This window comes from Fragaria vesca, linkage group LG5 (genome assembly GCF_000184155.1).
Source record: "Fragaria vesca subsp. vesca linkage group LG5, FraVesHawaii_1.0, whole genome shotgun sequence".
Lineage (NCBI taxonomy): Eukaryota > Viridiplantae > Streptophyta > Magnoliopsida > Rosales > Rosaceae > Fragaria > Fragaria vesca.
The window spans coordinates 14,004,264-14,030,633 of record NC_020495.1 but is presented as its reverse complement, the minus strand read 5'-3'; the positions used below and the strand labels follow the sequence as shown (position 1 = coordinate 14,030,633).

At 37.5% G+C, this 26,370-nt stretch overlaps 3 protein-coding genes and 1 pseudogene across 4 annotated transcripts; 2 read left to right on the top strand and 2 right to left on the bottom strand.

The window, feature by feature from the left end:
* Nucleotides 1-2,479: 2,479 nt before the first annotated feature.
* LOC101315343 lies at nt 2,480-5,948 on the bottom strand. Its single transcript, XM_004299746.1, has 5 exons — nt 4,017-5,948; nt 3,725-3,875; nt 3,481-3,628; nt 3,150-3,392; nt 2,480-2,865 (listed from the first exon to the last, which is right to left on the bottom strand). Exons 1-5 carry the CDS (start codon nt 5,680-5,682, stop codon nt 2,587-2,589), a joined length of 2,487 nt encoding a protein of 828 aa, XP_004299794.1. The 5' UTR covers nt 5,683-5,948; the 3' UTR covers nt 2,480-2,586.
* Nucleotides 5,949-10,736: 4,788 nt separating this feature from the next.
* Nucleotides 10,737-12,445, top strand: LOC101304102 (annotated as a pseudogene).
* Nucleotides 12,446-12,464: 19 nt separating this feature from the next.
* LOC101292022 (thioredoxin X, chloroplastic-like) lies at nt 12,465-14,646 on the bottom strand. Its single transcript, XM_004299751.1, has 2 exons — nt 14,123-14,646; nt 12,465-13,083 (listed from the first exon to the last, which is right to left on the bottom strand). Exons 1-2 carry the CDS (start codon nt 14,471-14,473, stop codon nt 12,877-12,879), a joined length of 558 nt encoding a protein of 185 aa, XP_004299799.1. The 5' UTR covers nt 14,474-14,646; the 3' UTR covers nt 12,465-12,876.
* A 6,642-nt stretch (nt 14,647-21,288) lies between these two features.
* LOC101292311 (E2F-associated phosphoprotein-like) lies at nt 21,289-24,540 on the top strand. Of its 2 annotated transcripts, XM_004299753.1 has the most exons (3): nt 21,289-21,482; nt 21,705-21,870; nt 23,529-24,540. In XM_004299753.1, the coding sequence occupies exons 1-3, from the start codon at nt 21,419-21,421 to the stop codon at nt 23,782-23,784; spliced, it is 486 nt and encodes a 161-aa protein (XP_004299801.1). In that variant the 5' UTR covers nt 21,289-21,418; the 3' UTR covers nt 23,785-24,540. The 2 variants fall into 2 exon arrangements, with proteins under 2 accessions (XP_004299801.1, XP_004299800.1); XM_004299752.1 differs by having other exon boundaries at nt 21,291-21,870.
* Nucleotides 24,541-26,370: the final 1,830 nt, after the last annotated feature.

The following is a 26,370-nucleotide window of genomic DNA, read 5'->3' as shown; positions in this document are numbered from 1 at the left end:
AAAAAAAAAAAAAAAATAAAAAAAAAAACAACAACAACAAGTCTTGCCACTTTTACACTTCACATTCATGACTTTTTTATTTTATGACTTCTTTGAAAACCACTTATATACATAGTTATTAATCTAAATGCTGCTCTCTGCTAGAGAAATTCATTATGTGATTCCAGTAGCTTAATTTTGCTCCTCGCTGGCTCTGTCTGCAGCTACATGAATAGATTTGGATCTCAAGTAAACTATCTATCATAATTATCATGAAGCCAAATGGTTAATAATGAATCCGAATAAAAATCGCCACGATTATGATTATTGTTATTTCTTTGGTATATCATGAATTATTCCATGTTTAAAGGTTACAGGAGGAAATTGCCTACAGAAAAAATCAGCAGAGATAATTTTAAACTTTCTTGCACTACACTCAAATGAGAGAATGAAGTTGGTATACAGTTTGATTTTGCCCCTCCAGAAGACTAAGGCAGAACTAATTTTGAAGAATACAGTTGGGAGAAGAAAAAAAAAATTAAAAGGGGGAAAGAGCACTTGTACTTGACGTTTTGGACAAACAACATGAAAGTGAAATTGGAGCATACATGCCAAACATGCCAACATCATTTAGGCAGAAATTCAGAGATTGAAATGAATGATGGGTAGAAATAAAAGGAGCACCGATCGACCCCCTTTATTTAGGCTGAAGCTGTCTTAAAAAATTATACGTATTTGATTATCCTACTATTTCTTTGACTCGCCTATCTTGCCTATACCCTTCCCTCCCAACACTTTCGGTTGCTAGCTATCTAGTCTTCAATTCTTCATCATTTTGCTTCTGTAGTGCTGTAACTGTACCACCATCACATAATATCAGATCATATCATATCTGCCTCTTGTTCAGCACCCTCCATCATGATGACCCTTTTGATTTCTTCAGCACGCTGACCTCTTTTCTTTTCCTGAAAAAGTAAAAGAAAAAAAAAAACCTCAACATATATATAAACTCTTTCAGAATCGACTTGGTGGAAATTTTCCTTTGGAGGCAAAAATGGGTCACGAAATCGTTGAAGAATTCAGGCCAGTTACTCCAATCCGAGTAGTTTCAACTGTAAACCCAACAGAAGATGACATTGAAGAATGCCTTACACCCAAGTCACCTACAGCTCGCATGGTCTTGAAGCAGCCATTGGTGTGTCCACCAGCTCCCAAGAAACCACCCCAACCTAGAAGAAAGTTGAGGTCTCCCCCCAAAGAACTTTTTAAGGTTTCAGATGATTTTGCTTCTCTGTTGAGGGTGATTAGTACTGGTGCTGCTCCTACCAAGAAGATCAGAGCCAGTTAAGATCTTAAGTCAAATACTTGAATTTATTTCAATGAAGATTCTTTAGCTTTGATATATCCACAATGTATACTCAAAACTTGCATGCATTTTTATTCTTCCAATTCAGCCACATAATGCAAGTTCGTTGTTACTTGAAATGTTAGCCACCTGATCTAACAATTCAATGAAACTCAACAGATTGCAGTATCTAAAAACTCCTGCCAAGAAGCTATCTGTCCAAACTTGATTTACACCGCCGTAAACAGTGCATAGTAGTTTCTTTCTCCACTCCACATCTGGAACAAAATTCATCCACATTCATGTGTCTACGTTAAGATTTACCTAACACAGGCAGAAAATCATGGCAAGTACGCCATAACTCAACTTTGATCTTGTTGGCCACATTCAAACCCCATGTCTTCTCCCAGACTGTTTTACCATTCCGAACAAAGCTGCTACCGCATGGACTGCCTGCTGATATCGCGCAGCTCACCTGCTAACCAATTCCCCGATTTGAGTGTATATCTACGGTGCTCGCAATTGTGCCATACCACCATATCAAACTTCATATGCTATGGAGAATGTAGTATCCACTACATGTAGTAGAAAAGTAGGCCTGATCAACATGTTCCACACTAGGACATCAAACACATACTCTAGCGTCATCAGGCAGTGAGGCCGGACTAACAAACTAAAATGTCCACGGTGCTGGCAGCCGTTTGTCTGTCCAAATCATACCCTCTCCACCTTGTACCAGTACATAACAGATCAGGTCCCCAAAGCAAGCTGTTCCAAATCATGGAGAATTGAGGACTGCTCGTGCTTCGGCCTAGGTAGTGTTTGGCAAGTACTTGGCCTTGAAAATGACACGGACCAGCGAGCCAGGGTTCAGAACAATGCGCCATACTGTTTCGGTTAGAAGAGCTTGATTAAAATCTTCTAAGCCCCTGAATCCCAGACCCCAACTTCAATCATTATCAAATATCATGGTTTTTTGCTTTTCTCACTTCATTTTTTAAGTTCTATTACTCCTATTACTATTAAGGGAATCCCAATAATTACAAAGAGTTGGAGCCTATATCTTCCTCCTCTTATGAAGATGGTACTATCAATCAATTTCCAACATCATGAGAGAAAATACAAACAGCTGATAGCAAAACCCTATATAGTTTCACGACAGCTGCAAGTGGTAATTTTGATTATTGCATTATGGAGAAAGACCATAAAAGGCAAATGTTCATGATTAATCATCTATTTTTCCCAATCTAGTGTCTCCAAAGTCATAGTCGAGCATTTAGGCTAGTATATCTTGATGGATGTGGAGTCTGCATAGAAGTAATGGTTTTTTCAGTTCCCAGCTTTTTGGAGGCTGCACTTCCACTCGTTTCATGAAAACAAATGTAAGACAATGACTGCAACCAAGAAACTAAACTGGGTTTGCGCGTTACATCATCAGATTCTGCCACCTGTGAATATAACTCATTTAATATCATATTCTGGCCATCTTTTGGTAGTTGGACGATTAGCTGTGCCAACAACTTCATCAAGTCTGGTAGTACCTGAACAAGTTGTAATGTTCAGTAAGTTTGAGAGCCAGAGTTGATAGAGAAGAAGGCCTACAATCTTTCATTTCCCTCAACACTTGCTGATCTATACATGAAATGCTCAGGGTGGATTTTGAATGATTCCTATTATTAGGGATATCATAATAGCTAATCCTATATTGAGTACTGTGCAAACAACCTAGGGCATTGAAACAAGGGTCTCACATGAAAATCAATTGAAGAGGACAATAATTTTTCAGACAAAACCAAGCATAAGTAAAAGACACAATTCAGCCTACCTGTATGTCAACCAGGGAAATCAGCCGTAAAAGCAAATCTAGGATTTTTTTGCAAGGCTCCGACTCTCCTTGCCAGTTCTTCCACATATCAGCCTGCTGAGCAAAGTCTTTGTTGCACTTATTTGCCTTTTCAACCAGACAATGGATACAATAGAATATAGCTGGGCTTCCAGCAGGAAGATGTCGAACCACAGCTGCAACTCCAGAAGCCATTCCCTCAAAAGGAGTAATCTCAGGATATTCCTGCATTCAAAGACAAACTTTTACTTTCTGGTAGCTTTAATTGCTGAAGGTCGATTCGACCATTATGGTCTTTATTTGCATTAGATACCATTAGTGATCTCTGTATGTAGTAGAAAACAAGCTGCTCCTTCAATGACACCCTTTCATCTTCATCGGAATCCTTGGCAGAAGATATGAATGCTGAAAACATAGAATGAGATGCTCTGGCTACTTTTCCATTAGGATGTCCCATATATCTGATTAAATTTGTAATAAGGAATCAAATTGTTCAATAAGTCAAATATGTTCAAAATAAAAGGTCCCCAAAGATTAAGTAATTCAGGATAGGATACAAGAACATAGTTGGAGCAACAACTTTTCCAAATACAGAGCTAGGCAGTCGTCCAATGCAAGTTGGAATAACTCTTAAGTAGAACAAAATGCGAGCAGTTTGAACCTCATCAATGGACCATATATATTCCATTTTCTGTGGCGAAGAAAAATCTGATAGACCACTTTAAAATTATTAATCAAATGAAAACATTAAAGTAAAGACAAGTTTGAGTAAACCTACACTAAAGAACTTCATTGCAGAAAACATAAAGGTGAAAATGAAATCTAGCTATACTGGTAACTAAAATATACCTGGACCCTGTGTCAAGTCAACATAAGCTGGAATGGATTTTACAAAAGACACACAAGCAGAATCACTTTCCTGAACACTAACAACAATGCCTCGAATAGTATCCATGTATTCTGGTAAACGAATGCGCCGGAAATACTCAACACAAGAAAATGAAATAAGAATTTGAACTGATATATCCATTTGAGTTTCCAGGTTAAATTTTGAATTTAGCTTGTGCTTTGTGACTGCCAATGCAAAGAGTACAACCATAAGAAAAGCAGACTCAGCTATTTTCTCTATATCTCCAAGCAATTCATCCTCTTTACCACGAAGAACCAAAGCGACCTGTCGGTGCTCCATGTATATACGTTGACAGTAATCCCATATAAGATTCTCCACTATGTACTGGCTTTTTTCATTTACTGAAAGATAATGATTGCAGAAAACACCAGTTATGGCCCCTGCTTCCTTAAAGGTCACACTTTCAAGGTGTTCTTTGACCTCATTGATCCTCCGTATGGCTGAACTGCCATGCATCGATTCAAATACCTTCATGTAAAAACGTCTTAAGGGAAATATTTCAGTCAACAATGCAGAACCAAGGCATATAAACAAAGGATCATGAGAAGAGACAACACCACTTCGAGCCAATGCTACTGCAACACACTGCAGCAAAATACTATCTGTGTGATCATAACTTGAACTCGTAAATCCTCTAGTTCTTGAAATCAACTCTCTTGCTACAAACTCCATTCGATCTTCTGCAGACATTCTCAGTTTAGAAATAGCATCCAGCGCAAGACCACTCACTACAGATCTATTCAAAGCCCTCAGTATTCCAGCAGCAGTCATGACAACCGCAAATGGAACATACATTGGTTTTGAGGTCTCTAAAGCCTCCTTACAAAGAGCATTAATTTTCTCTACGGCACAAAAATTGCTCAAACCAGACAATACCCATTCCATCAAATGCAGAACCATCAGCCCATGAGAAATGGTACCCTGAGGCCCACTTTCCTTACCCCAAATGCTCAACATGAAATCCAAAATTCTAACAAAATGAACACTCTTGGAAGAGGAAGATAAAGCATACCCAATTCCAGCAAGAACTTCTGGAACTAGTCCACTAAATGATCCAAGCACTTCATACTCCTCTCCCAACAGCCTACAAAGCAGCTCTAAGCAGACAGTTTTCGAGTTCTCAGACCCGGAAGGCACAAAAGAAAATGACCCCAAAAGGAGAATACCTTCTGAAAAGAGTCTTGGGTTCTTCTTCGAGTCATATTGTTTAGAAGAAAACAGATTCCTAAGGACATCCACAGCTGAATCAATGAGAACAGAAGAGGGTCTGGCAGATTTCCTGACCCATATATAGAGAAGTCTGAGAAAGAGAGTATAGGATTCATGAGGAAGACAAAGATTTGGAGAGGCCAGAATTGAAAGCAGAAGCTTTGCCTGAGGCTCAGCAACATGAAGAGAAGTCTGGGAATTGACAAGAGTCTTTAGAGATTGAAGATGATGGGTTTGAAATGATTGGTGTTGGAGGGAGTCTCTAAGCTCAGCCCAAGCTTGAATTATGGCTCTTGCAGATGAGGCTGAGTAGTTTCTAGAGCTGAAGCTATTGCCATGGCCACTCACACTTCTCAGCCAATCTTCAAGAAAAAGAGTACTCCCTGTTTTTGCCATTAAACCAATTTCGAATTGCAAAACTAAATATCGGACATGGTTTTGTTAGTTCAATCAATCAGGTTTGAGCATAGGTTATTGAGAACTCAGAAACCCAATTCGTTTCTAATCAAAACAATGGAAACACACAAGGCCAAGTGAAGCGTACCTTCGAAAAGAGTTTTTCATTCGACGCTTGGTTTTTCCAAACAGAAGTGACAACCTCCACGCCCACGGGTTACTAGATAAGCTCGGTTTTCAAGACTCAAAGAAGAAAGACCAGAAGGGAAAAGCAGTAGATGCAAAAGGCAATGTTTGTTAGGAAAATTATGTCGTCACGTCTAAATTATTATTGATGCAAAAGTTTGTACTAAAAGATCCTTTTTTAAGAATTTTCGGAATAATTTTCAGAAATAAAAATGAGAAAATGAGACTGTAATTTCAAATTTCAGAAATATATTTCGTAATTTATTATGAAAATTATTTCATATTTTTTAAATTAGAAAAATGAAAAAGTCATTTTTCTTTGTAAAATTTGAAAATAATTTCATATTTAATTTTTCACGTTTTGAGAAATATCTCACCGAAACAATATTTATCTCATTTTCATTTTCAAAAATGAAAAAAAAACATGAAAACGTTACCAAACGCCATCTACATATATGAAAAAGATTTTGATTAATTTATTCTATTCATTTACATTTTCAATACTAATGTATTTTGGTTAATTTATTGATTTTTCTTATAATTTAATAATTCAATACAAATAGATAATATCTACACGAGTAATTTTATTCACACATCCTAAAACATTAAATACGTATTCATTACTTAATACCCCACTCATTAGATATGTTATTATTAGATTTTACTAAATACACAACCCATAACTTCCCAAACTACCCTTGAATACAAAATACTTTAATTTCAAAAATATTATTCTAGCATTTTAGGTTTCAGTTCAATTTCTTAAGAGATATAAGATCAATTTCTCAAGATATGTGGATTGGAAATGAACTCAACATTTTGTTGAAATTGAAGAATGCAAAATTTAGGTTTTCATTTTTAGTCTGCACTTCATGAACAATCATTGAAATTTATTAGAAAATTATATATCAAATAAGCATAGACCAGCTCGTATGAAACTAGAATAAAAATCAAGATAAATAACATGAAACTGAGCATAATTTTTGAAGCCAAAATCATGAACCCAAATGAAAGATCTTTCTCGATCATCTACTTTTAGTGGCACAGATCATAGCTCTCAAGGTTCAATATTAGTTTTTTATTGTTCAGTTTGATGTTTTTTGGTAATTTCATAGACTAATATAATTTAATAATAATGAGGTTGTAAAAAAAGAGATGTGTATGTAGAAAATTGGGATGTGTGAATAAAATTTCTCTATCTACATATATGAAAAAGATTTTGATTTATATGATTTATTATATAAGGCCAAATTTTGATTGTTCGCTTCAAGCCTCTAAAATGTGATGACCGACCTTGTGTCAAATCGTTTTTGACTATGGTGTTTCCACATTTTTTAGGGTGCTTTTTGATTAAGAGTGTACGGCAATGAGACAAGCATGGCCGAGCCCAAAATCTGTCCCATTTTTCTAAGTTAGCGAAGAATAGGCCAAACAAACTTCAAAGGACTGAGAATCCAAGGAAGTTTACTGTTGTGTTCCTCCCGGCAACTTCTTGCATGTTAACAACAGTGAATTGATCATTCTCAAAAAAGCTTAGCAAGAGGTGCATGGCGTGGAAGCTAGAAAAACATAAGTTTCAGAAGAAGAGATCCCAATAGTGGTGGTAATAGTGGTTCAGGGTTTGTGAAACAAAGATTTGGGGGAACAATTCACTGTTGGGATGAATTGAGAAGGATGAGAAACTAAGGATGCATTTGGGAGAAAGGAAGCCTGGGGAGAAGAAGAGTGCTAGAAAGCTTGCTAGCATACCCCCCGTTCTCCTTGCCTATAGTTGATAATAGCAGCTATTTATAAGCAATTCAAGAAGCTAGGGGAATCTTGGTTAAAGATTTTTACTGATGGGTAAAAGACCCACTTGGTTAAAAGCATGTATTGGATTTTGTAATGTATTTTGTATGTCAGGTTGTGTCTAAAACTGTTGATTGCATGTGGACTAGGCTTTGGAATGTGTGAAAGTGAAATAGGCTTTGACAGATTATCTGCGTGATTCAGGTAGGATTTGCTGCTGTGAAATCTGTTGCTGGGACGCTGGAATAAGAATCATATATTAAAGCTTACTTTATTATTTGGATATTAAAGGGTTTGGACTTGGCTTTGGGTTTCTCTTCTTCTTTTATCTGTATCAGTATTTAGGTCGTTGGGCATGAATTTTGGTCCCAAGTCCAAATTTACCAACAATCCTAAAAGTAATAGCGGACCTCATGCAATTCAATTACCTTCCACACCACACACGTTCTTATAAGCCTCAAGTGCATGAATGTGGCTTGGGTCCACGTGCATGACATGATGTTTATGAGTAGAATTCGTCTTAAAGTGTGATTTGGGCTTGAAGAATGAATTGGGCATGCTTACTGGATTTTTAGGCCTCAACACACATTTGTTAACTTTAGATCGAGTTTCCCAAATTGAATATGGTGAGGTAAAAATCTTAGTTATCTCTCCAAAACAAAAATTCGTTCTTCTAGGGATAATGTCCTAATTAACAAGTTTTCTCATTTCAGACCTAAATGTGGTAAAAGAGGTAAAGGAAAGAGCTTCACAATACCTAATTGATTTGGCACTCTCAAGTTGTTGAAACAGAACCATGCATGCTTGTTATATTTTGGTGCCTTTATAAACTTGAACACTTCTGGATTTGAGATACTAATATTGGGGTTCCGTGCAGGTCGTTTGCCTTTTATTTATTTGGGTGTCCCAATTTTTTGTGACAAGCCTCAGAGGTGTCATCTTCAAGTTATTGCTGATAAAGCAAAATCAAGACTTATGGGTTGGCAGGGACGGCTTCTTTCTATGGCTGGTCGGACTCAATTGGTGCAGTCAGTTTTTCAAAGTATGTTGCTTCATAGTTTTTCTGTGTTTCACTGGCCGGTGTATTTGGTGAAGAAGCTAACTTTATTTGGTCTGGTAATATAGGGACTCGGAAAATCGTCACTATTCGCTGGGCTCAGGTTTGTGCCCCAAAGCTGGAAGGTAGGCTTGGTATTCGTGATCTTTCATCTCTTAATTCAGCTGCTATCCTAAAGTTTGCTTGGGATTCTTTCTCTTCTCATTCTCAATGGGGGGATTACGTATGGTCAAGGTATCCTATTCTAAACACTTGCAAGCTGGGCTATCGCAAATCTTCAATTTGGCCAGGTTTTCGGTCAGTTGCTTCTGGTTTTAGATAAAATTGTCGATGGTTAATTGGAGATGGTAAAATTGTGTGTTTTTGGAAGGATAAATGGCTTCAAGCTCCTATTTTGGAGACTTTGGGTATTTCAAATTGGTCTTATTTCAGCAATCTTCATGTCGCAGATTTTATTTCTCATCAGTCATGGCAGGTTCCTCCCTTCTTTTGCCAAGCTTTTCCGCTCTTGGCTAGGCAGATTTCAGATTTGGCACTCCCTCTTATTGATGAGTCAGATATGCTTATTTGGGAACCCTCTACCTCCGATGACTTAACTTTTTCTGTTGGGTATGATTTTCTGAGGCACCACAACACTGTCAAAGATTGGGCTTGTAATGTATGGCGATCATTCATCCCACCTCGTTACTCTTTTTGGTCTGGAGAATTCTTTTTGATCGGCTTCCAACTGATGATAGAGTGAAAATTAACGGAATTTCTATTGTGACTATCTGTCAGTTATGTTATTGTTCTGGTGAGACATCATTGCATTTATTTTTACAATGCCGTTTTTCCCAACGGGTCTGGAGATGATTAGCTACTCAATTTGGCACTTCTTTATCTTCTTTCAACTCCCTGATAGATTTCTGGAAGAGCTATTGTCGAAAGCCTTTCTCCTCGCAGCTTTTTAATTTGTGGCTAGCAGTTGGCATGTTTACTTTTATGGCTCTATGGAAGGCTCGGAATAAGCTAAGGTTTGATAATCGACCCCTTAATTTCTATACAATGTGTTGCTCTATTATGGTATGGATTCGACAAATTAGCCTTTTTGCTCCTGGTCACTATAAGGGTGTTCTTGATGCCCGTTTATTGGCCTCTCTTGGAGTTGCTCCTAAAGGTGGTAAGGCTCCCAGAATTCAACATGTCTTATGGCAGCCTCCGTTTTTTCCTTGGATCAAAGTTAACACAGACGGTTTAGCAAAAGGCAATCCAGGTCCAGCAGCTTGTAGGGGTGTGTTTCGTGATGCCTCAGGTGGGTTTTTAGGGAGTTTTTGTCATTCGCTTGGATGGAAGACTTCCTTTTATTCTGAACTTTATGCTGTTATCTTGGCAATTGAAATTGCTCATGATAAAGGGTGGGTCTACTTATGGTTGGAAAGTGACTCTGTTAGTGTGGTAGCTTGCTTCTCTTCCAGGTCTTTTTCTCCTCCGTGGAACTTAAGAGTTCGTTGGAATAACTGTCTTTCGATAATTCGTCAAATGAACTTCCGTTACAGTCATATTTTTAGAGAAGGAAATATGGTGGCTGACAAGATGGCAAACTTGGGGTTGTCAAATGCTTCATTTACTTGGTATGATAATCCTCCTACTGAGCTTCATGGTTTTTTGCAAGCGGATTATTTGGGTATTCCTAATTATCGGTTTTCATAGTGGGAAGATTGCCTGGTTTTTTATGGGTAGAAGAAACAATGTCTTTTTGTTTGTTGTTTTGGTTTGTAATTGGAATGGTTTTGGCCTAGTCCCCCATTCCTCTTTTCATGTAATTTCTTTTATTATTTTAAATAAAAATTCTGATAAGGGACGGGCGGTGAGTTCCCGGTTGTAGCGGTCCCCTTTGGGGTAGAGTGGGTGCTCTATCAACCACCAGACTACTACAGAAGAGCTGATATCGCCTAATCCTTGTCAAGTTAAAAAAAAAAAAAAAAAAAGAAACAGAACAGTTATATCTCTTTGTTTCGTAAGATTCTTGAGAACTAAGAGAAAGATGGCAGGAGGTGGTATTGCTGTCCAGGGCGGAGGCAGAAGCCATGAAGGAGGTGTCACCGTCTTTGTGGTATTTGCATGTGTGGCGGCTGCCACAGGTGGTCTCCTCTTTGGATATGATATTGGAATCTCAGGAGGTGTGACATCAATGGAGTCATAGCAAGTTCTTCCCATCAGTATATCACAAGATGAAGAATGAGGCTGCTGATCAAAACCAATACTGTAAATTTGATAGCCAACTTCTCACATTGTTCACCTCTTCTCTTTACATTGCTGCTCTGGTGGCTTCCTTCTTGGCTTCATCGATAACTAGGAGATTTGGTCGAAAAGTATCTAGTGGCAGGCGTTGTTTTCTTCATTGGCTCTATCCTAAACGGTATTGCTACCAACATCGTTATTCTGATCATCGGTCGTCTCTTGCTTGGTGTTGGTGTTGGGTTTGCTAATCAGGTGAGCATATTCTTAATAGTCAGATTGATATCATATTGCATGTCAACCTATTTCCTGACAGTTTAAGCTTGTTTGCAGTCTGTTCCTGTTTATCTTGCCGAAATAGCTCCAACAAAAATGAGAGGAGCACTCAACATGGGCTTACAAATGGCCATCACCATTGGTATTCTAGTGGCGGGGCTTGTTAACTTTGGCACTGCCAAGATCAAGGGTGGATATGGCTGGAGGATCTCATTGGCTGTTGCAGCAATCCCTTCCATGATCATGTCTGTTTGTGCGATGTTTCTGCCCGATACACCAAATTCAATGCTAGAAAGAGGACACCCTGAGAAGGCTAGGAAAATGTTACAAAAAATTCGCGGCTCCGACAGTGTCAATGATGAGTTCCAAGACCTTGTTGATGCTACTGAGGCTGCAAATAAAGTAGAGAACCAATGGGGAAACATCATGCAACAAAGATATAGGCCTCAACTTATCATTTGTGTTTTTGTTCCATTCTTCCAGCAGCTCACCGGCATCAAAGGTGATAATGTTCTACGCGCCTGTTCTTTTCAAGACTCTAGGCTTTGGAGATGAAAGCTGCTCTCATGTCTGCAGTCATCACTGGTAGTGTTAACGTTCTTAGTACTGTAGTGTCGATGATAGTTGTTGATAAGTTTGGAAGGAAAGCGTTATTCCTCGAAGGTGGACTGCAAATGATCATTTGCCAGGTATTTTCTTTTTCAACTTGGCCCTAAATTCTATGAATAAAACTGATAGCAGCACCTTTCTTAATTGGTCTTAACAGTCCTTCCTTCTATGACTGTAGATCGCCGTCGGAGTCATGATTGCCTTGCAGTTTGGTCTTAGCGGGCAAGGGACATTTACAAAGGCGGGGTCTTGGTCTTCATCTGTGGATATGTTGCAGCATTTGCATGGTCTTGGGGTCCTTTAGGGTAGTTGGTTCCTAGTGAAATCTGTCCTTTAGAGATCCGATCAGCTGGACAAGCCATCACTGTCTCAGTTAACATGTTCTTTACTTTTGTCATTGGCCAAGCTTTCCTCACCATGCTTTGCCACATGAAGTTTGGTCTCTTCTTTTTCTTTGCTGGTTGGGTTACCATTATGACCATTTTCATCGCCTTCTTCCTACCCGAGACCAAGAACGTCCCCATTGAAGAGATGAACAGTGTGTGGAGAGCACACTGGTTTTGGGGCAAGTACATCTCAGATGACGCTGTCATTGGGGGTTATAACAAACATGATAAAGCTGTAGTTTAAGGAACTTAATAGATTACGAAAATGTTGTATGTGTTACATAACTAACATCATGGGATATGGTTTACAAGAAGAATTACTTCACATCTTTTGTAGATCCAAACTTCTTACTACTGTTCAATTTCGGAATCTAATACTAAACAACATTATATTCTGCAAGAAGCTTAGTTCAGAATGGGAATAATAATCGAAATCACCAACCTTCTAGTTGGAAATATAAAACCGAACAGAGATAAAGAGAAGAATGCAGGTTACTTATCTATAGTGCCAAATCTATCCTCGATCGTGATAATTTTCGGAGATTTACAGCTCGAAGTATACAATAGAATGTTAATACTTAAAAGAGGAGAAAAAGAAAAGGAAGGAATTACCACATTACAGTAATTGAACTGATGGTATAGCAAGGCAAGTATGCTAATCCAATTGGAGGTGGACTATGCGACTGATACAGATTCCAATAAAGCATCAACATACTCTTTAAGCTTAACTTTTGTAATTGCACCCTCTCTTCTACTTTCTGGAACTTCCTGTCCGTTCTTGAAGAGAATCAACGCAGGCAGACCATAAACTTTGTATTCTTCAATTAATCGTGGGTTTGCATCATGATCAATCTTAACAACTGTTAATCTGTCTTTATATTCCTGACAATTACCAAACGACTAATTCAGATATTTGAATGAATGTTGTAACCAGACAATCTTGAGATAAAACGATCTTGTTTCTCTGTTGGTCTTTACAGACTGATAGACAATGAGATAAGAAATGCTCCGAAAATTTAGTACAGCAATTAGGAATCACATTATCAGGTTTTTTACAATCTTAAACAGTGCAGCCAACATAATCTTTTCAGTTTATGAATTCCAGTGTCAAAGGAATGAAATTATTTAACCAATTAGCTGAGGACGTGATCTAACAGTTTCTGTGATTATAAGCCAACTAGACTACTGTAGTCTGGTTCACTAATCAGTCAGTCCCATTTTTGTACTTGTAGGTGTTAGTGGTGCACCATTTCACTCAAATATCAATATATCATTATATTAAAGATTAATATGTGACGATAGGGTTCCTGATTTCTGGTTCAGTGTCTAACTGTCTATTATTCGAAAATGTGAACACTCAATTTGGGTGGAACTATAAAGACTGACTTGGTGTATCAACAATCTATTAATAGGCTCTAATGAAACACAGAATGAAAATGTGATGACAGGATTTTTGACTTCCATTCTTCTAAACACTACAGGGACAATAGTTCTATACTTGCGAATATCTTATATGAGGCAAGACACTGGATCAAGTTGGAATGTCCTAATTTGCGAATATGGAAACATTGGCCAAGAACCAACCAACTTATTACATAAACGATTCAAACAAACAGTCTAAATGGACCTGGCAGTTTTCATTGTTTGTGCGCATTTCTCACATAATTCTATCTTATTATCTGATGAGAGAAACTGTTTTCTTTATCCATTCTTAGTCTTGATCTATGGTCTCAAACTTTTCCCAATTTTCCAATCCCCTAACAAGGTTGCACCCAAAATTCCGCAAACTAGTCCTATTTTACTAATCCCATATTGCATACATTCGAACACCATCAAAAATTTATGTATTGCTGACTGTTGCTTTGAGGAAAAAAACATATTCAAATGGTCATTATAATATACAAGAGAGACAGAACTGAACCTGAGCAATCCATTCCATAGCGGGAGAAATCAAGCGGCAAGGACCGCACCAATTGGCAACAAACTCGACAAGAACCGGACGGTCCGAGTTCAGAACAGAATCCTGAAACTGGGTCTCGTTGATTTCCTGAATAGCAGCACTGGCAGCAATTGAAAACTTGGGAGCTGTAAAAGAAGAACTGCGATGTTGTCGACCCACTTGTTTCTTTTGGGTGTAGAAGAAGCTGGAGAAGTGCTTCTTCGATGAGAGGTTGAGAGAAGTGGTTGGCGAATAAGAGCTGCAGGTAACTGAACGGACTGGAGGGAAGGGAGGTATGGAAAGTAATGCTGAATTGGAGACGACGGTGTCCATGTTTTATGAGAGTTTGTGAGAAACAGAGTAGAGGGGGAAACGTTTTTGATTATAGGAGGAACTGGAATTCTCTTTGGGCTTTTATGCGCGAAAGGAGAACCATTGCTCAGTTGGCGTGGTGGTCCTGGTGGAAGCTTATTGGCCACAGAACAATCCTATGTGGGTATCTCATCTCTGTTCCACTTTGGAGGACTGGAGGGGTTTGGAGAAGTAGCATTTTCATTTTGTGGATCAGAAGTATTACTTCTTGTTGTTGTTCATTACTATCAGAAGTAATACTTTGTTTCCTCATCACTTTGCACTTTCTTTTTACCTTTGACACCGTCTACTACACTATCTTCAAATCTGCTAAGAGCAACTTTATCAGTCATGTCAAATCTGATTCTTTGTTATTTTAACGAGAGTGAAACGCGGATAACAGAAAAATCGGACCTCCAGCAGACTCGTTATATAATTCGTCAAAATAGTTTTCGCTACTACTCTGGTCAAATTTAAGAGTGGAGAGAGAAATTTGAGACGCTTGCTATCTCTTTCAGTGGGCAGATTCGTTCAAATTCAAACCACTAGGTAATCGTCTTCCTCTTCCCTTGTCATTCTTTCTCCTTGATGTTCATCAAATTGAAATATTGTGATAAACCCTAAAAAGGAATTTGGGGCTATTCTCAAATTTTGGTTCAAGATTCAACTATATAAGTGCTTGAGATTCAGCAGTTAGTACATTAGCTTTTTCAATATTTTTTTTAGTACATGCTATAATTGGAAGACGAGTGTCATCTCTAATTATAAGTATTCCAACTTGGATAAGGGGGTTTTATACCAAGAATCTTACCACTACTGGTGGTGGTTTAGAGCTAACATCGTTTTTCTTCGTAATGGTGATTTTTATGAATGGTTTTAGTTGAGCAGATTTCGCTCAGTTATTAATTTAATGTAGTTTCAGCACCTTAATGATCACAAAAGTAGCTGAAAATTGGTAGAGATAATCATGTCATATATATCTAGATACTGGTTGGCTATTATAAAAGAAAATATGACCGAAAAACGAGCCAAATAAGAACCTTCACCAGAAGATCGTCGTCCACTCAGTTGCGGATCTTTTGATCTTTAGAGGCGGTCTTACCCAGGTTGCTCAGATGGAGGTGGCGGACGTCCGGTTAGGCAAGCCATCGGATTGACCCGACGGTTGCCGGTTGAACCAAGATGTTTGAGAGGATTGACCCGACGGTTACTCAGATTACTCGTGCATTGACTGTTATGGTCGTTATAGGCTATATGCCTAATGGAGTGTTTTTCATTCCCCTCAAAAATAGAGTTTAGAATTAATAAAATTTTAATTGATGAAGTTCTAAATTCTATCATTTCAGAATTTCTAAATAATTTAGAAAAGTCTCGTCCAAACATATCGTTAATATATTATTCACGTTTGATTTGTTATGGTTCCATATGGTTCATAACCTTGTATGATAAATTTGAAAATAAACGGTAAAGCATCAATGAAACCAAGAACAAGCTTATCTTATAATTATCTCTTTATTCTTTTTTATTATTCAGTAACAAATGTATTTGATCCCATGAATTGGATGTTCAAATACAAAAGGATACAAACAAAATGCTTGGATGAAACTAATATTGTGTTTAAGTACTTGATAGTACTTGGAATATAATAGATAGGAACAAAATATGAAAAGCCAATCAGCATACACAATGGCACTTGTGTTGATCACTGCATTTCCCTGCATCGCATAAAGCATTTATGCAATATGTCCAACATTTACCATCTGGCAAAATCTCTGAGCCGTGCCTATCATGTTCGCCGGGAATACATACTCCGAGTTCAGGATAGTCTTTGCAGCATTGCGATCCAGCTGCTGTTGCCTGATAATCTGGATCACAAAGTAGTATTCGAAATCATTTGACCATAAAATCTTACCCAAAAACTTTTATGTTTTGGAATATTTAGAAAAATGAATACCATAAGTACTTATTATTATATAGGTTCCACGAATAACAAAAATTATGGTGCAGAGTGCACTCCCACAAGGCCGCAACATTGAATGTGTAGGAACCAAACGAAAATTATATGATATATCATGTAATAAAATGGATATAAGACAGTAAAGTATTTCTTTCTGATTGGATATTAATTAAGAAAGTGAAAAGTAATATCTTGTATCTATAAGAAGAGGGACTACGTTTACTGACCATGTATTTCATAAGTTTACAAAAGATCAAAGATTTACAGTCGACGAAAACCATATACTAAACAAGTAATTCGTTATTCAAAACCCATGCCAGGTAATTTTCTAGAGGAATATAGTTCTAAGATACGAACCGATGCACAATATGAGAAGCACAAAGAGAACCATTGAAACTGCTCCTAGTTTAGCCATTGTATTGCTCAAGAGAAATAAAAACTTGTTTTTCTTGGTTAAAAAGAATACAAGTGCTATGGTGAAACTGAGAAATGCATGTATTTATACCAAAACATAGGAAGGGTTGCTACAAAAACGGAGAGGAAAAATGAACCAAATAAAGAATACTTTTGAGAAAATGCCATATATACAAAAAATTAATTTTGAAAGAAATACATACCTGTAAACATAGAATGCGAATAATTTCAAAAAAGATACTGAGAATATGCAGGAACCGGATTGTGCAATGAACCTGATTGTGTTTACCATTTCGAACAAAAAAAAATGTACACCAGCAGTATAGTAACAAATGAAGATTTGCAATCAAACATTACTCATACGGGAGATTTTCAAATTTGAATTTGGTTAATTAGGTCTGTATTTCTCTATTCAATTTTTATTTTGTTATGAAATTTTTTTAGTAAAGGAAATTTTATTGTTTGAACAATGGCCAGAAGACACTTTACATCATATATTGGGCTCTCTACAATTTGACGATAGAGACCTATAAGCACCATGACCGGCACCCTCATTGATAATAAGCTTGAGATTTTAGGAACAAAACATAACACCTAATTTCCGAACAAAAGTAAACTAGCTAGCTGGCTAAGACTTCAATTAGTGTATACCTAATAAACTAAGAAACTAATAAACCAAGTACGAATGTTTCTTCCCATGCTCAAGCAACATAGCATGATATCTACGTCTCACCGGCATCCATCTCCAAGCAGCTCCCTAGAGATACAAACCTAGCCCAGGGCCTGCTAAGCTCTAATATAGGCCAGATCCAATCTCTCCAGGTCTGAGCTCAGACCCAGGCCCAAAGACCTGGGGTCAAACCTAGGGAGCAAAGATCCGCGCCATGCACAACCGCATGACGGCCGCTGCTCGACGTGCTTCAATGCCGCCTCTCGGAACCCAGCGCTGCTCCACCGTCCCCAGCCTTCACACAGTCAAGTATGACCCAAACACATTCCTCGATTCCACCGCACCCAACACGATCAAAAAGGTTACTCACACAACCACCGCACCGCCACCACCCATGCCAAAAGGCACCGCGTCACGCTGAGCCGTCAAGAATCCCATTGGTAACTACTACTAGTACTAATGACAAGTCAAGTGATAAATGCTACAGTTATTGCACTCAATGTGCCGGTGCTATTGTAAGGGAGCTCTTTGCAAGTTAAGGGAGCTCTTTGCAGTTAGGCAATCGCCATGAGTGTCATTGTATGTATTGATGAGCAAGTTGTTTGTTCTTCCAGTTTTTTGTTGTATCCTAGTAACTATCTATATCAGTTTTTTTTTTTTTTGATACGAAATGAAAATTACAAAGTAAAGCCTTTCGGACAACTGAGTTTAAATTATCAAAGAGAAATGCTCTAGTAGCCGAGCTTGGAATTCTATTTCTCCAAATGTGACCATCTGGGAATTGGTGTCCTTGATGAGCAATAGAATCCACCACGAAGGTTAGCTTCTCTAAACATATGCTTGAAGGAAACGAAAAAGAAGGATCTTGCAATAATCTTAATATCTTGAATAATCTTGAGCAGTCTCTAGGGAGTACTAATTCTTCTATTAACACATCTATTACCGGTAGTCACCTTCAACTTGAATTTTAATTCTAGTAGTCTTATTCTTTTGCTTTGAGTAAAATGTCTCTCAACGCCACAACTTTTGCAGTTGGAATAGTTGTCTTCCCCCATCCTTTAGCTCCAGCAAGAATAATGTTGCCTTGATGGTTTCTAAAGACATATATTCCAGCAGTCGAGTCCCTTAAACCGAACCATCAAAATTGATCTTAATGTGCAATTGAGAGGGGGAGACCACTAAGTGCATGTTTGTTTCTCAGTACTACCTAGTGCAGTGTTAAATAAGGAGTCTCAATTGGCTAATCCCATGTTTGGTGTAAGTGAGTACTAAAATAAATAGGCTTAGGTTGTATCTCTCCTCATTTCTTCCCTACGTCTATCCCTTTCTCTCTCAAGAGAAAGATTGATCTCAACTCCTCTAATCTTCCTATCTCAAGAACCAATATTTCATAATCATATCAAAAACCCAAGAAAAGCTAAGTAGAAGTCTCGATAAGCCTCCTTCTGGCCAAAGCGTCGCCGTTGGTGGCTGCCAGCTCTGTCGTTCGATGGAGGCAACCGAGATGGAGCAGTGGACTCCTAGCGCCACCTTGCCTTCTTCACGAGCTCGCAGAAGCGACCACCAACCATTGAGGAAGAGGAGCTTTGGTGGGTTCGGGTTTTGGGGTTTTTGAGAGAGAAGAGTTAAGACTTGAGATCAATCTTGATTCTTGAGTATGGGTGTTGGCAAATCCTCATGTTGAACTTCCTCAGAATCCTCAACAACACATCCCGAGCACCATCTCTGGCTTACTGGGTTTTCCCCTTTCTCAATTTTAAAAAAAAATGCAGAGTTCCTGGAGGGGGTTCTTTTCAAAACTATTGGTTAGATTTTTTTTTCTTTCTTTCTACGAAATTCCATTTACTTGTTTAAGTTTTTGGTGGGTTTGTTTGAATTTGATTGATGAAGATGTACTAAATTTGGTCCATATAGATTCTCAGTATTGCAAAGAATAAAAGAGGTTTTGGTCCAGATGCAGTTTTGATATGGATGCAGATTTGGTTATTGTTCTCTACACTGTCCAACCTTAAGTTGTACTGCCTCACCAAACATGGTTCAAATTGGTACTAAGTAAGCCTACTCAAGTGAGGGTAGGCTAAGTATTAATAATAGAGTGTCGACTCAGAATAGTCTTAGGTACTAAACATGCACTAAGAGTGATTTGGTTAACTCCCATCTCAATAGCATCATCAACTATATATCTACATCAGTTACTAAAAATAATTCAAAAAATAGCTCGACATTTCTTCAATGTTTAACATCTCATGAAAATGGCCATGTCCAAGGGCGGAGCCAACCCCGGGCTCACCTAGGCTTAAGCTTAAGTGAGAATTCTCAGGTAAAAAAAACCTACATCTCATTGATGCGATGAAACCTCCTTAACCTTTCTTTTGTTTTGTTAATCAGTATTAGGACTAATTGTAGTGCTGACAAGACCAACCTTCGGATTTCAGGGTGAAATCCGGGGTAGGTCTCTTGTCAACTGCTTTGTCTTATTATCTGTCCAGCAAGTTCTTTGAATAGCTTACAATACGTAGGTCCTAGCTTGGACTCCTTTTCATTTATAAGCTGTTGTATAACTCTTTTTCATTTATAAGCTGTTGTGTAACTCTTTTTCATTTATAAGCTAATGTGTAACTCTTTTTGAAGGCAACGAAGACGAATATTTTTTACTTAATTTCCTCTTCGATCTTTCCTTGCGAATCCCTGTTCACCTGTTTGAACCCATCACTCATAAAAAAAAAATCGTTTTGGTTATTATTAATTAGGTTGATGTCATTTTGGTTAGATATCAGCGACTCTCATGTCTTAATTCTAAATTCACAAAAGTAGTCTCTCGTCTTCCTATTTCCCCATTCTTGATTGTTAATTCGCTACTCTAAATTTTTTATCATTACTTCATAATTTCAGTCGTTTGAGCAGGCTATTCGACCGTCTCAATGACTGACTTACTCAAGCTCGGCTGTCTCTTTCACAATCCTCATATTAACAAAAATTTCTATCACCATCGAGATTCGAGTTTGTTGAAATTTTTTTACGTGTAATATTTAACCTAGATAACAATTTCATCCATCAGATTTGCACTGGCCGTATCCAAAACACTATTTTGTTAGGAAATAACTTGGGTGACCAGCTATGGTCACTTATGGGTGACAAATGGGTGACAAACACCAATGAGAGATGGACAAGTGTCAACAATAATCATAAACAAACATGTCAAATACTCAAAACTCCCATGTTATGTCCTTAAATTACAGCCAAGCCTTTTAAAATTGACACGTGTCCCATGTTCATTGGTTGTGGTCACGTTAAGGTGAGAAGAGCTTGTCATCGAAGTCGGGTTCATTTTGTTAGGAAATATATCTCTTTGGCCCACTATTTTGTTCACAAAAATTGTGTCAACCAGAGCTCAAATCCAACACGGTTGAGGACTAGTTGAAGCCTTTCTAGTGATGACTCTTAAGTTAAGGACTAGTTGAAGACTTTTCGGTTTATGGTTTAAAAGACTCATTTTTCGATCATATTTTGACATCTCATCCGTTCAATTTTTAGGTTTATATAAGTAGATCATTTATACAAATTTTTAGCCAAATTGGTGTTCGTTAAGATAACAAATTAAATCAAATTAACAGACGAACCAAATCTATCAAATATGAACCGTTCAAGTTTATAGTCGATAAATTACACTTATGAATGTCTTAACAATTTTCAATATAGCTGTAAATTTGTTGAAATGATCTACTTATAAATACCTATAAACTAAACAGTCGAGACGTGGATATAACATCAAAAGTTAGGATAAGCCGAAAAATTTAAACAGATCAACTTGAACCGTTGCTGAAATCTTCTTCGTTCTCCATTGAAACCCTCAAAAAGCAGGTCAGAGCATAATCCCTAGAGTAAAATGGATGGGCACGATGATGAAATAAAAGAAAATTTGGCCTCTCCGACCAATTCTCAGAAAACCGGTAATCTTCTCCACCTTTCTTGCTTCTCTTCTCTCTTCTTAAAATGCTTGTGGGCTTTCCTTTTCCTATCTATATCTACCCCACTATGTCTTGATTCTTCAGGGTTTGATTGCTTTGTTCAATTGGGTAAAGCTGCGTTGTGATTGAAATACATGTTATTCAGTAAAGACTTCAGTTTCAGGGTTTTGGGTATTGATTTCAGCATGGTGTTGTGTATTTCAGTTTCTGATGATGAAGAAATAGACTACTCCATCAAACCAGAGTTCTATGATTCAGATCTTGATGTGAAAGATGAGTTGTGGGTTCAAAAGAAAAGGAAAAGTCGTGCTTCTGATGCCGTCCTCAGCTGTCCAGCTTGCTTCACCACACTGTGTCTGGAATGTCAGAGGTAATGTGACTGGCTATGAATTCATGGTATGCTTTTTCGTAAGTAGCATGTCATCAAGCTTAGTGGTAGCTTCTTTTACCATTCATGCAAAGTTGCAATCATCTTTATGGAGTGCTTATCCTTTTCCTGCTTTTGTAGTTATAAGGAATTTGTTGCTCTACCTCTTTTTGACTTTAATTGTGAGAATAATCTTTATGTACTAACTGTCTTGGTTTTAGTTGGTGTTCCTGGCTTTTAAGAGTTTGCTCATCATACACATGTAGGATCCTAGGTAAGTAACTATGAGGTTGATACTAAAGGTACCATGTATAGATTTACAGTATATCGGATTGTCAATGAAGAAACAAAATAAAAAGGAGATGGTTGAATTCTGTTACTCTTTGTTGTCTGATGAAAATGAAGACTTGAAAAGGAAACTGGCTGATCGTATTTAGTTACCAAGACTGCACTTGTTCTCTTTATTAGAAAAGATTTACGATTTCCTTCCCTTGCTGTTCTTTACTCTTTCCAGTTGAATGGGAACCAATCATAGGAAAATTGAGAAAACAAATCGTATATAAAAAAAATTCCAATACTTATATGCCAAAGAATTTCAATACAGAAATGTATCTTCTCTTGTGGATTGTGTAGCTTTTTGATATCTTGTATGAATACATTTGTAATGCCTTTGCATTAATGAAACCCTTGATATTAAAACAAAAAAGAAAAGGAAAACCAAGGAAACAGTTACTTAGAATGAAAGACAAACCAGTGAGTTGATTTCTGATAGCTGGATCATAGGTTTGAAATTCAATTTTCACGGTCATTTTAGCGTCAATCAATGATTACTATGAATTAGAAGTAGTTTACATTTTAACTGGCCGCATTATGTCCTACTCCAGTCAACATTTTATGACCTGTCCAATCTAATGAAGGTTTATTTAATCTGCTCTGTACTATTTGAGAGATCTTAAGATGGATTCTTAATGTGTTACAAAATAGTGAATGGAACTTCTATAAAGACTGAGTTCCTCTTGTGTCTTTTGTGGGTGTCTATTCTAAACCATAAATTGATCTTGATCGCAATGTCATTGGTCACCTACCTTTCAATAGAGGCTGAAATTGCAACTGTTATGTAGAATGGTGACATAAATTGCAAGTTTTACTATTGTAATGATGACTGTAGATGGAAACACACACACACTCCCCCAAAAAACAGGGTAAAAATTTGAGGTTTGAGCATCCTAATGCATGGTTTTCCCATGTAAGGTCGTGCATCCAGTTTAGGGCAGACAATTTTCAGTCATTTGAGGGAGTAAAAGAAGTTGAATTTTGGTAGAACTTGGGGAGAAACAAGCAAGAGTGACCAGAAGGGTGATTTATGGTTATCATACCAATAGTTGTGACTTGTGAATCATGTTTTAGTGGTACTGATAAATTTAGTGTATGGCAAGCGAGCAATGAAAACGTAAATATAGGTTTGGTAAAAAGCTACTACATATAAGCAGTTTCCTCTGACAGGAAACTCTAGAATGACAAAGCCAGAATTAGTGAATTCATCTTCTGATACATACATGTGATGCTCTGAATGTTGATGGTGTCTAAAATCTTCTGTTATGGGTGAGATATACTCCTGTATCTATCCATTTATTGTAGCTCACCTTAATTTCTTCTTGTAGGCATGAAAAATATGTGACACAGTACAGAGCGGTTTTTGTTGCTAACTGCAAAATTGGACGTGATCAAGTGATCCACCAAAAAGGCGCAAAACCAAGAAGGGGCAAAAGTGGGAGACAATCTTCTGAGATTGAATCAGTCCCTGCTGGAAACCAAACTGTCAAGCAAGTCTGCTGCTTAGTTTGCTCAACAGAGGTAGGCATAATTGATGAGGATGAAGTTTATCATTTCTTCAATGTTCTTCCCAGCGAGTCTTGACCTATGTTTGAGTAGTCCTTATGAGGATACGTTCAACGTGTAGTGCAACTTTTGTTTTTCTCGTCATTCAATATTAGTGTTAGAATCGTCTATTAGCAGCATTGAAGTGATTGAAGCAGAGCTCAGGCTTCTACTTATTTGCAAGGGATGGTTTCACCCTTTCCACTATAGTTTCCCCATTTCAAATTTCTCAATCTGCAAAGCCCATTATTAACCAAGTTTAATACTTTAATTCATGTTAGAGCCTGTATTATGAAATTGGCCAAAATGTGTGGCTATATAACCTAAAATATATTCGCTTTTTTAAAGATTAAATTAGAGAAATATTTTGGAATGTGAAGGATGTGTGTTCCCTCATATTCGCCCCTAAACGTAATTAAGATTTAGGAATATAATATTTAAGATTTGAGATGCCATGGGACTGATCCAAGTCATTCTTATGTTTCTTCCCTCTTACACCCTGGTGATAGCTTACATGCTATACGGTTGTTCATACAGCATGTGAGTGAATCTCTTGAAATAGCACAATTGAGTGTACAAGGAAGATTCAAAATATATTATTGTGTGAAATAACTTTACTGTCACCAAAAAAGAATTAGGGTACAAGTACATAAAGAGACTATGGTATGTGCGTTGTAGTTTCATTTCTTTCGCCTTAGTTTGGATTGTGTTGGAGAATTTTCCTTTGTAATTTCATTTCTTGTACCGAAATAAGAAACGCATGATCTATGGTCTGTGCGTTGTAGTTTTGTGATTACTAAAAGAGTTTTTATTCACAGTGCTATTGTAGTATTTGGATTCGTTCTAAAAGTTTGCCTTTAAACTTCAAAATTATCCTCATTGTTGTTTCTCTTTACACCTTATCATCATGAAGCAGTTGTAATTCCATAGAACTCTATAGACATTCAAGCAACGAGCACAAATTTGATTGAAACTTGATAGTACTTGGAACGGGAGGTTGAATTTCAGCAAAGAAGATAATTGTTTAGTGTTGTTTCCTTTTGATTAATATGTTCAAATCAAGGACTAAAATTTCGCGTATCGAAGAAATTTCGACGGCCCAAAAAGTAGATATTTCGGTGGAAATATCGAGAAAGTATTGTTATAGCTATATTTTCGATGGAAAGATTATGGAATATATGAATATATTTATACATATGAATGTATGCTTCTATAAAGAATCACAGTCAGCAAGGATGGTTAAGGAGCTTTTGTTACACCCTTGGAGACCAAGGTTCGATTCACCATAGCTTACATCATGTTTTTCTCTAAATTTATCAAGTCTAGTCCCTCTTTAAGACAAACAACTTAAGTTTCGACACGGTTTGGACAAGGTAAATAATTAATATTTTATTATATTTTTAATATATATAAAACACTAAAAACATAAAATAAAATATATCATAATATATTTATTAGGTTATTTTGTGTTCTTTACGTGAGGAACACCCACGCCGCCACGCAACTTCTCCCTCTTTCTCTTTGTTTCTGACCCAAAATCCCTCTTCCTCTGTATATATTTGACTAAACTCACCCAAATTCTATCCAACTCTTCTTCTTTTTGATACTGAAAACAATCAACTTCTTGTTCTTCACTCTTAAATCAAAATTCAGTTTTGATTTCAAAATCGAAAATCATATGGAGCATCATCTCTCTCACCACAAGCTCCTCTCTCTTTTGTCTGCAATCTTGTCCTTGAAGCACCGATCGGCGATCGGATTTGCTTCTAGGCTCTGGCCGCGAGGTTGACCATGTTCGTCGGCGTTGAACTCGCCGTTCGACCTGAGAACTCGATCCGGCAAGGACCAAAGTTTGGTATGGCAAAACCACCGGTCTACGTTTTGAACTCGCCGTTTGAACCGAATGGGGCTAGTTCATCTTTGTCTCCGTTCTTTTGTTCGTCTGCGTTCTTTTCTCTTTTGATTGTGTGCGACCTCTTCATAACTACTTCCCATTTAGGTTTTAGGTTTTGGTTTCATTTTTCCTTCTTTTCTTCTTTTTTTTCTTTGTTAAAAATTTGAAAAATGATGACGTGGCGTGTCGGGCCGGTCAACGTGTCCAAAACATGTAGGAAAAGTCAACTTTTCCGGACACTCCATATGGCGTGTCGGACACGTTTTTTGCCGTGTCGGGTGCGTGTCGGCGTGTCGGGAGTGTCGGACACTCCGACACTCCACCCATGTGGAGTGTCCGTGCAACATAGATCGAGAATCTCAGGAGATTACCGAAAATTTCTAAATATATCATCAAATTTCTAAAATATCCGATTATATCTCATGAGATGTCAATTAAATATCGTTGCTCTGAAAAAACGAAAAATATCGCCGAAATTCGATTTTTAAGACTTTGGTTCAAATATATATATGCATTGTATTAACGGTAATATTGAGTCCTCTACTCTATGGATGGGGTGTGTTAATAACACAAAAATGTGTGTTAATAACACTAGTCTTAATCTATTCCAATCATATATTCTTCTCCCATCTAATCATGTGAACCAAACATTAAAAAGCTTAAACCCCTTGGATTCTAACTCACCAAAAAGCCAGGAATAGAAAAACGTCTCCGAAAAAAAAAAAAAAAAA